At 31.7% G+C, this 11,048-nt stretch overlaps 1 protein-coding gene and 1 long non-coding RNA gene across 2 annotated transcripts; both read left to right on the forward strand.

Annotated features, from left to right (window-relative positions):
- Nucleotides 1–3,433: 3,433 nt before the first annotated feature.
- Nucleotides 3,434–5,557, forward strand: LOC111018283 (uncharacterized). The gene is made up of 3 exons (XR_002602385.2): nt 3,434–3,619; nt 4,179–4,233; nt 5,066–5,557. It is a non-coding gene; the product is annotated as an uncharacterized LOC111018283 (long non-coding RNA).
- Nucleotides 5,558–8,099: 2,542 nt separating this feature from the next.
- Nucleotides 8,100–9,325, forward strand: LOC111018275 (metalloendoproteinase 1). The gene has a single exon (XM_022294302.2). The coding sequence runs from the start codon at nt 8,198–8,200 to the stop codon at nt 9,128–9,130; it is 933 nt and encodes a 310-aa protein (XP_022149994.1). The 5' UTR covers nt 8,100–8,197; the 3' UTR covers nt 9,131–9,325.
- The last annotated feature ends 1,723 nt before the right edge of the window (nt 9,326–11,048 follow it).

Below are 11,048 nucleotides of genomic sequence, written 5' to 3' on the forward strand. Positions count from 1 at the left end.
TGAGAAAAGTAGTAGGGATTAAAGCTTTGACGTTCCTCCTGAGACACCATTTGGCAAATTACTCGGCTCTGCTGGATGTTTGGTTTATTCTTGAATTTTGCATGTCTATTATTGATTTGATAATTTTTGTTTTTGCTGGAGGACAAGCAAAATATTAAGTTTGGGGGTGTGATAAGACTTGATTAAAGGCTAAAAAAAGTAGTTCTCATGCTTGGTTCGGAGTTAATTATGATAGAAAATGTATGTTAATGCATATAACTCATGGAAAATGTGCATATTTTGTTATTAAGGACTTAGGCAAGTAGTTAGAAGCAATTAGAGGCTAATTGATGAAAATTTGTTTATTTTGTAAGGCAAATTGGAAATTGATGACTGCAATGCGTCAGACACGTCGCATGCCCAGAATTTCCAGTTTATTAGAAGGATGCACCAGCCAATTGTTTTGGAACTTCCAGCTTCGCAATGCGCCAGCCACATCCGATGCATAGATTGTCAACCCGGGAATAACAACTTTTGACCAAATTATTGCTCCAAGATTCAGTTTTACTCCTAAAATCTCTACAAAGAGTGGTACCAACTTCCGTTGAATTTCTCAAATACTTGTTACTTCCATGACCTATAAAAGGAGCCTCCTAGCATCACTTTTACATATCTCATTTTTCCATACTTTTATTTTCCTTTCTACTTTGTTATCAATTTTATTTTTGTAGTTTTTATTTAAGTTTTGTTTTCAATTATTTTTCTGCAATTACTCTTGTTTATTTTATTGCGATTCAAACTGTTCCATTTTGTATTTTCTTTCCAATTCTAATTAAAGTGCTTTCTTTTGTAATCTTCTCTTGTGTTTTTATTTCTCTCAATTCCATGAGTAGCTAAATTAAATTTTTAACCCTCTTACGAATGGTTTAGTTCATCTATTTTAAATTACATCTATCAGTGAGCATGACGTATTACGCTCTCTTTGCTTATCTTGATTGATACAATTTATTCAGTTGATTTTCTTGTTGGCTACTTGTTTAAATCACATTGGGTTGAATTTAATTCTGAGTAGGTTAGAGTCAAACGGATCTCATCAAGGTAAAACGAGAAGTTACTTAGAAATAAGAACTAAAATAAGATCCTAGACATAGCTCTCTTACCCGTTAAACGTAAGTTGGCATTTAATTCATTTAGGATTCTAGAGTTGCATAGACATATGTAAACACTAACCTAAACTTCTAAACAAACCAAAAGCGGTATGGAATAGGAGTTGAACCAGTTTGCATAAATTGAGCGTAATTCTGGGCACATTTGGTAGGTGTAATTCATCATTTTAGAACTAAACAGAAGTAGGGGGTTGGCCTTTTAAATTCTATTATTTTCATGTGTTTTTTGTTTTCAACCAATTTCACCAATTTTTTATTACAAGCTTGATTGCTCATTCTAACAGTTTTCAAATTCAATTTTAAAAGAAAAACTAGTCCCTGTGGAGACGAACTTGAAATATTTTCAAATTATTACTTGTGACAGTGTGTACTTGCACTTATCCTCTAGCTATTAAGCTGAGGCACAACAGTTATGCCAAAGCAGACCATATTATACCATTGTGGAGATACTTGGGAGTACGAAGGTACTGTTGTCGTCAACAATTTTATCAAAATCTTTGAGTAAACTAGCCCATTTCTATAATGTTTTTTGCCCTTAGATAATTTTTAAGTATAATGAATATTAGAAAAATGTCTAGAATTTTCATGCCTTGGAAAAATTAAATAACTTCCTCTAACGAGACTTTTTTCTACCATTAAATCAATTAATTTATAATCAATATTTTCTCATATTCTTGGATCGTTTATATTATAATCAGAATACATCATACATCATACATGATATTCTAAGTAAAACTTTCGTATATATTAGAATGAGTTTTTTTATTCTTATTTTCTTCCTAATCTTTGCATATCACTATTTATATTTTCTTGTAGACATATTGATATTCTAAGTAAGTAAATCTAAACATATATCACATATTAAGGTACTGAGAAATCAATAATATATAATAATTTTTTTTGAAAGTAAAAGAATTTGAATAAAAAACCTGGAACTTTGAAGCCGTAAGCGATTGATTTGAGAAAATAAGGATTTCTACCCTAGCTATTGATAATCCCACTTTAGTTATGAGATCACACAAAAGATCAAACATGAAAAGTTGAGACTTGAGAGATAATCAAAGAGAAAGTTGAAGTTAAAATTAACCTAATGTATCTAATATATTTATGGATTTTTTTTTCTCAAAGAGAGGTTGAAATGTTTTAGTAGTAAAAAAATTAATAAAAAGATAAGGAATGTGAAAGGTCTTAAACTCAAGAGAGTTTTAAAGAAGTATATGGTTGAGATTTTTAAACAAATTTGAAAGGGATGGTGAAGGAAAAAAAAGATAAAAGTTAATAAATTTATATCGGTATTCGTTGAGAACTGAGAAAGATTTATTAGCTCATTGAATATGGATTTTTTACTTTTGAAGAGAATTATATATATTATTAGTTTATATTTTAATATTATAAAAAAATTAAGAAAAGTATATTATTTTATATTTTAAATTTTATTTATGAATTTGTTTTAGTACAAGTGAGGTGGAGATTGGAACTCATGACCTCTTAATAAGAGACTGGTATCAATTATCGCTTAACTAAGTTTATGTTGAAAATTTTTATTTATGATTAAAAACTAAAATAAATAGATAACAATATTATAGTATATATACTATATATTATATCTATATGAAAAATATGAGGCCATTCTAGAACTAAGACTTTAGAGATCGCGCTTATAATTTAAATTGGTCCTGTTAATGTAGAGGGCTCTGGTTTCTGTTAAGTTGACAATTAGATTATTCTAATTGGTCGCATAAAGTTTTTTCACATTTTCAAAAAAATCTTCCTATGTTTTTCTGATCTATCACATAAGATATCATATCTTATTTAGAAATAAACATACCTGTTTCATAAAAATGAGAAATATATAGAACAAAACGAAAACATTACCAAACAAATCTTTAAAGATCAAATTTATAATTTAACAATTAACTTTGTTCAATAGAAAATATAATTATACTCATATTGAGATTTTAAATATTGATGTGAACTGAAATATGAATGTCTCAATTCTATAAGTTAGTGGAAATATCCAATGTCGAAGATATTTATAGAAAATTATAAAAATAAAAAATTCATAGTAAATATTTAAACAAACGAATAAACATTTCACTCTGTTGGACGTGATTTTCAACTCACACGTGGCACATATTGATTGGATAATGAAGGTCACACGTGGCTTGGATCGATAAAGCCACGAGTTTTATTGCTGTAAGGACAGTATTGTAATTTTGAGTTTTTTTTAAAAAAAGAAAAAGAAAAGAAAAGGAAAGGAAAGGAAAGGAAAGGAAAGTGGAAAAGTGAGATGTGTGTGTGTGTTGTGGAGGAAGCCACGTGGAGATGAAAAACAAAAGAAAAAAAAAGGAAACAGAGAAGAAAACGAAAGAAAAAGAAGAGAAGGAAAAAAAAGAAACGAAAACGAAACAGAGGAAGGAGGATGAAATTGAAGTTGATTCTGAAACTGGTTTGAGGTTGGGAACTTGATTTTGGTAAGTTTTGGAATTTTAAATCCTGAATTTCTAGGATATGGACTCCCTTGTTTTGTGGGTTTGTGAATCACAAGTTTATTTGAAATTGGAATGAAATGTTCTATGGGTTGTTGCTTTGCCTAAGAGATTTCTTGAACTCTTGTGATGGTTTCGGCCTCTGTGTGTGATTTCATTATTGTAGGTCGGAGGAGTCTGTGAAGTAAAAGAAGAAGAAGAGAAGAAATGGAGAGGAAGAAATGGAGGGTTTCGTTGGTTGTGGTTTGGGAAGAAGAAGATGAATAGTGTAGAGGAGAGAGAAAGACTACGTGTTGGGAATTAAAAAAAAAAGGGGGAAAATAATTGGAAATTGAAGCAAAGGAAACGTGAAGTGGGTTTTGGTTGGAAATAAATTGGGGTATAACCAATGGTTAATAACTAAGTTGGTAGAGAGAGAGTGAGCTGCAATTGGATGGTAGAGAGAGAGTGGGGTTGTTGATTAAATTTATGGTTTAATTTGAAGAATTGTAGAGTTTAATTGGAAATTGGGTGTGAATTGAAATTTCATTGGTTATTATTTCAGGACGATCGGAAATTGGAGCAGCGTACCAACCCGATTCACCTCGTTCATAGGATTTGTGAGTGGTTATTTTACTAAATATTTTAAGATATCTATTATAGTACTTCAAGAAAATATTTATTACGTATGTTTGATTATTTCTGTTGAGAAATTGAGTTTGCTGATAATTTATGAATGCTTCTGAGAACATAGAAATGTTTTATGATTTTCTGAGAAACTGTTCGTGTTTATTGAATATGATTAGAAAGAAATATGTTTAGAAGTGATTTGAGAAAAAAATGTTCTTAGAAAGAAGAAAAAGAAGAATTTTAGAACTGTTTATAAGATTGAGAATTTTATGCAGAAATAAGTTTTCAAACCACCATATTATTGTATCCAGGTGATTACCTGTATGCTATGTGAATATGTTTCTATAGTATACCCAGAAATAGAAAGTCTTTGGGACCATTTTACTCCGCGCGTTGAGAGAATTATTCTGCTGTGTTATATTGAGATTACTCTATGCCAGTAGACCAGAAATAAAATTATTCTGCTGTGCGTCTTAATATTACTCTGTGCCAGTAGACCAGAATAGAATGGGGATACATACGTGGTGTTGAATTTTCTTAACCTGTTTTAGATTTGAAAGAAGATATTTGATACGTATTCAGAAAGTGTTTTTGGAAAGTATATGTTGTTACAAGTTATGCTTAGAAAATTACTGAATTTTAATTGCTCAAGTTATTTGAAGTTTTAACGAGAATGTTTATTATTTCAGCTTTATGAAGCTCGTCTTAAGAATTGAAATTTCAATTTTTTTTATGGAATAAGTTTTACGAAACTATTTTCTTAATAAAATGCCACTCACTGAGCTTCCAAGTTCACTGGTTATCATTGTTGTTCTCCACTAGGCTGCACCTGAGTTTCATAGAGATAGCCGACCAGTTTCTGCCACTCACCGTCTCAGAATTTGCATATCATTTTGTATGTTCATCTAGAATGACTCATACTGGAATAATTGTACCTTTTGTGGTTGTACAGCATGTTTAGGAGTCGTGACTGAGTAGTTATTTTTTAGATGAATTATGTTACACTTTATGTTTTATATGTTGAACAATAATCTAAATTAATTTTAGAAATTTAGAAAGAAGTTGACTATAGACTTGATAGATGGTTGAGGGTCTATGGTCGGCACGATTTGTCCTATAGTTAGTAGGTGTTTAGGGCAGGTCGTGTCAGTTGCCTTGGTCTCATCTCCCATGATCGAGCTGATCCCTTGTGCAGTCGGGAATATTGTCGGAGAAGTTGCCTATAAATAGAACTCATTCGCTTTGTTTTGAGGTACGTGAACACTAAATTCTCTATCGAGTTTAGTTTGACTAGCTATTGACTTTAGCATCGAATTGTGTTCTATTTTGTAAATTTTTTTTTCCATGTCGAACCCATTGAACCTATAGAATTGTTAAAAGATATTTAATATCTTGACTCATATATATATAACAAAGTTTATAAGCAAGGGGAATCAAACCAAATACCTTCCAAACCTAGTTGAACAAGATGTAGGAGTGAGTGTTTGGAGGCAAATCATCACTTGCCACGAGAGACCATCTTCGCCACACCAACGTATACTTCCAAAAATACCAAAGCAAGACTTTGACTAAGAGTCCCTACCCCTACGTAAATCTGCCATTGGTCATACTCTCTGTACCATTGACGCCAAACGTATATTTTCCAAGCAAGACTTTGAAAAATCTGCCATTGGTCATATTCTCTCTAATCATTACGCCAAATATATACTTTTCCAAGCATGAATTTGGCAAAGGCAACTTAAACTTTAAGTTTTCGGTGGCCAATAAAACACATGGACACTTGTCATCCAAAACTTCAAAAAAGAATTCTAATAGATTATGAATGTATGTTGTATATAAAATTTAAAATTAGAAAACTATATTCTTGGCAAGACACAACTCTACAAGTTTAATGGCGTAACTTGTATATTTAATCTATTAAATTTATTCCATAGCAAATATATGATTAAAATTTTTCAATATAAATTAGTAAGAAATATGTGTGGTGCACCTGAATTTCATAGTTTTATTTTAAAGTCTAAAAAATATAAAAAAATAATTAAATAGTTAAAACTAAATTAATAAAAAGAATTAAATTGTTAAAATTGTTTTATTTGGTGAGAACAAAATTGAGGGAAAGAGTAAGAAAGAACTCTTTAATATAATTGTAGATGAAAGAGTTACAAAATTTTCGAAATTTCTAAAAAGACAAAAAGAAATGAAGCACCTTCAATATCTTTTTATGAAGGATGAACTTTGGAACCCACTCACTTTACACATAGTGGGAGTCATGGAATAGCATAACCTTGACAATTGAGCAAAAAAGAAACTAATCAAATAGGAATTCTCGTTGACCTACTCAACTTAGTGGTTAGAGTCTTCTATACGGCATTGATTCACGATCCAATAGTAGGGAAGCCCGCCTGCGGGTGTAGGTTCTTGCTCCAAGACCAAGAAGTTGGAAGAACGGGCGAATTATAATTAAAAATAAGTCATCATTTTTTTAAAAGCTAATTGGTACAAATTAAGAGACAAAACTTTATATCTTATAACTCTTTGTATTATTAAATAATAAAATAATTAAAACTTTTGAATTTTCATTATTAATTATAATTTAAAATAACTATAACTTTTTGAATTAATTTATAGAATAATGACAAAATTTTACGTATTCTAAATTTTGCCATTATTAAATAAAAAATAATAATTAACCTCTTTGGTGTTACTCAATAATTGAATTATTATTTTTATGATTTAATAACTTATGAGAAATCATAAAAAAAAACTCATGAGAAGTTAATTTGAAAGTAAATTAATAGACAAAATAACGAGGCCAAAGCGAGCATATAATTGTCATTTACCTCCAACCAAAAGGTTGTGAGTTCGATCTCCCACCCCTTCTACACTAAAAAAAAAAGTAGACAAATTTTACAGAGAAATAAAATTGTCCAAAAATATTCTCCAAAAGATTGTAGATCTTTTTAGTCTACTTTCAATAGTTAATAAATTTTAAAATTAGTTTAAAAATAAATTGACAAAACTTTCTTATAATTAAACTCTTACATTTTTGTCAATAATTATTTATTTTAATAAATTTTATACTTTTATTTTTAACATTATTTAATCATTAAAACACTATAACTTTAGAAATTCCATTATTAAGTACATAATTAAATTTAAAATCATTAATTTTTAAGAATAAATTGACAACAATTTTATTGAAACTTTTGATATTCTTTTCCTTCATTTTAACTAAAATAAATGTATTAAAAAGATAAAAAGAGAGAGAAAAAGGGGTAGCGTGGGAAATAGTTAAAAGAGTAATTGACACATATCCCCAACCAAGAGGTTATAAGTTCGAACTTCACCCGCAAATGTTATACTAAAAAAAGGGTGGTGCAGGAAGAAATGAGAGAGGAGCGAGTGAATTAGTAGAATTTAAGGAGATTTGGAAAAAATACCATTAAAATAGTAGATAAAACATTATAATAAAATGAAAAAAATAAGAGTTGGGCCTTTTATATATAATATAGATATAGATAGATATAGGAGAAAGAGAACAAACTTGGAATAATAAGTATGAAATTTTTTCATATATGAGAATTATATTTCTTTCCATGTGATTAATTAAAAAAAACTAATTTAATAAAAAATAAAAAATAAAATTTATTCATTTCCATTTATATTTGATATCATGAAAGAAAAAATCAAACTTGAAAAGGAAATCAAAACAAAATTATAAATATTATATAATTTATAAAATTATAATCTGCCCTAGTTAGACGTTCACACCAACATATACTTCAAAATTAAGGAACCAAATCAAGACTTGGATAAAGACAACTTAAACTCTCTCAAGTTTTTGGCAGCCAAAGAAAAAACATGTTCTATGCTATGAGACTAGACTTATAAATAGGCTCTTCCTCTCGTTGGTATTAGGTATCAAAACCAATAACCATCAACCAAATATCATCTATGGCATCGTGCTCTAAATCTCTTCTCATTCTCTTCTTTGTCTTTCTTCCTTATCTTTGCTTTTCCCATCCACTTCCATTGCACCAACATTCTCCATTTGGCTTTCTCAACCGCCTCCAAGGATGCAAGAAAGGCGACAATATCAAAGGCATATCTCATCTTAAAAGTTACTTTCGACACTTTGGTTACTTCAAGGATCGAAAAAATGCCACCGGTGGCCATCTAATAGACAATGATGATGTCTTTGATGATCTCCTCGAGTCTGCCATCAAAACTTATCAACTGTTCTTTCATCTTAACTCTACTGGATCCTTGAACGCTGAGACGGTATCCCAACTTACAACTTCTCGATGTGGCGTGCCAGATATTGTCGATGGAGTCGCAAGACGAATGCAGTCGGAGGGTCACGGTGGTCATGAGCATCATCACCATATTGTTTCCCACTATTCTTTCTTCCCCAGAAGGCAGAGGTGGCCACCTTCCAAGTACCACCTTACTTACGCGTTTCTTCCAGGCACTCGCACCGATGCCATGGCGCCGGTGGCTCGAGCGTTCAATACGTGGGCTCAAAACACTCATTTCACATTTTCTTTAGCCACTCACTACAAAAGAGCAGACCTCAAGATTGCTTTTTTCAGAGGCAACCATCACGATAACCATCCATTTGATGGTCCTGGAGGGACTATAGCGCATGCTTTTGCACCTACTGATGGGAGGTTTCATTTTGATGCTGCTGAGACGTGGGCGGTCGGGCCGATGAGAGGGCAACTCGATATGGAGACAGTGGCGCTGCATGAGATTGGCCACCTCCTTGGTCTCGGCCATAGCACAGTTAAAAATGCTATAATGTATCCCACAATCATGACCGGGACTATTAAAGGCTTGAACGCAGATGACATCAAAGGAATCAAAGCTCTTTACAACATACACTAGAAAAGGTTGTGTTTGAATAAGGCTTCTTGGCTTTTGCTTTTGCTTCTCAATTTCTGTTGAGGTAGCTAGTTGAAGGAAAAATAAATGTTTGTCACTGTTATTTACTTTTAGTTTTTATTTTACCTTATGTTTTATTTTGGGTGGCTTCATGTACTATTTAGATCTCTTTGACATAAATAAAGTACACCTTTCAGACACCAATTTTCTATATTTTTTTGCAAGGAGAAATCTCGCCATTCCTCTGTCAGCATTTGCTTTATTGTATTTTGGTAATGAATTCCATTATTGTTTTTTGATGTTCGGGTGTTGTTTTGATTAATATTTTTTTGTGGGTTGACTTTCTGATTTCTTTTTTCTTTTAAACAATTTCGTTTGGGTATGAAAATAAATCGTAACTCAATTAAAACTGAGTATGAAATTAATCAATTACAAAAAGTAGGAGTGTTCAACAAGATGGAAGCATTGAAAAAATTGAGCAACCCAACCCACCTGGTTTGGGTTGGGTTTTAAATTAATTAGGTTTTGTTTGGGTTCAGTTTCTCTGAATCCGACTGGTTCAATTCGATTTTCGAATTCATATGAATTATTTTCGATTTAAACTGAACCGACTCATAATTATATATATAAATTAAAATTATAAAGGTAGAGTAGTCCAACTACTTTTTATTTTATTGTGTCAGCCCAGCCCCTTTTAGGGTTTTTTTTTTCCTTGAGAGCCTCGTTTCTCCATTTTATCCCTTTTTAGCACTGCGAAATCACATGAATCCCTAAACTCTATCGATAGCCAAATCGCTAAAATCTCTACATAGCCAAACCACCAAAACTACCTATTTTGAACTTCCGTCTAACTAATTTGTCACCAATGTAATCTATTTAAAATTAAAATGTAGAACAAACCTAAACAATTTGTTAATAAATTTCACGGCAATCACCATCTTAGGTCTCTTAAATATTCTTGCACGAGTTTCATGAATCACCATTTTTGTTACATTGTTTGAGAATTTAAATCAAGCGAGAATACTATGCAATCGCTTGTAGCCACGGTTTTACATGATGGAAGCTAGGGGGAGCAGGACAATTATCCAGCATTCAGTATTGGGCATGTATCAATTCCATTCAATTCCACCCTACAACAACTCGTTGCATGCATCTCTAGAGATCTTTATTTTCCATAAGGACTGAAAATTAAGTGCCTGTCATTTTTTAGAAATCGTGTTTGCAAGTCAATCATTATGAGGGCTATACAAGGACGTGGTATGAGTCATATCACTTTTGTCGGATGTCATGGGCAGCGACTGCTACATAGTTGTTGACACTGACCTTGTATATAATGTCATCTCTAGGGTCAGCGGAAGTGCGAACATCACTCAGAATGTAGTTTACCTCGAGGGAAATAAATTTATCTTCATGGACCCTATTGATTTTGATTGTGCTGCCTTTAATTTTTCGTTGGAAGAATTATGTGTTTTTCAAAGTAAGGAAGAATTGAACAAGACTTTTATGCGATTACATTAAAAAGGAGTTTTCAGTTTAAAACTGTCAAATCCAACTAAAAACAGTTGGTTGTAAGGTGCATTGAAGAAACATGCAAGTGGTATATTCAATCCTCTCGATATGGTGACAGTAAATTATGGATTGCTAGAAAACTCGTACCGAAACACACTTGTTCAATTAATGCTATTTGTAATGACCATAGGCAAACGACAACAACAGTGATAGGTGAATGTTCAAAGACAATGTTAAGCATGAACAGTTATGAGCAAGTCACAGTTCTATCAATACAATAAAGAAAATACGAGATAGAGATAGAAAAGCAAACACTAGAAAATATACTGGTTCATCCCAAGCTCGGAGCTATATCCAATCTTCTGCCATATACAAGTTCCATTATAATGGGAAGATTACAATGGGCTCAACT

Source organism: Momordica charantia (assembly GCF_013281855.1).
Source record: "Momordica charantia cultivar OHB3-1 chromosome 6 unlocalized genomic scaffold, Mcharantia_2.0 BLBB01000006.1, whole genome shotgun sequence".
NCBI classification, from domain to species: Eukaryota; Viridiplantae; Streptophyta; class Magnoliopsida; order Cucurbitales; family Cucurbitaceae; genus Momordica; species Momordica charantia.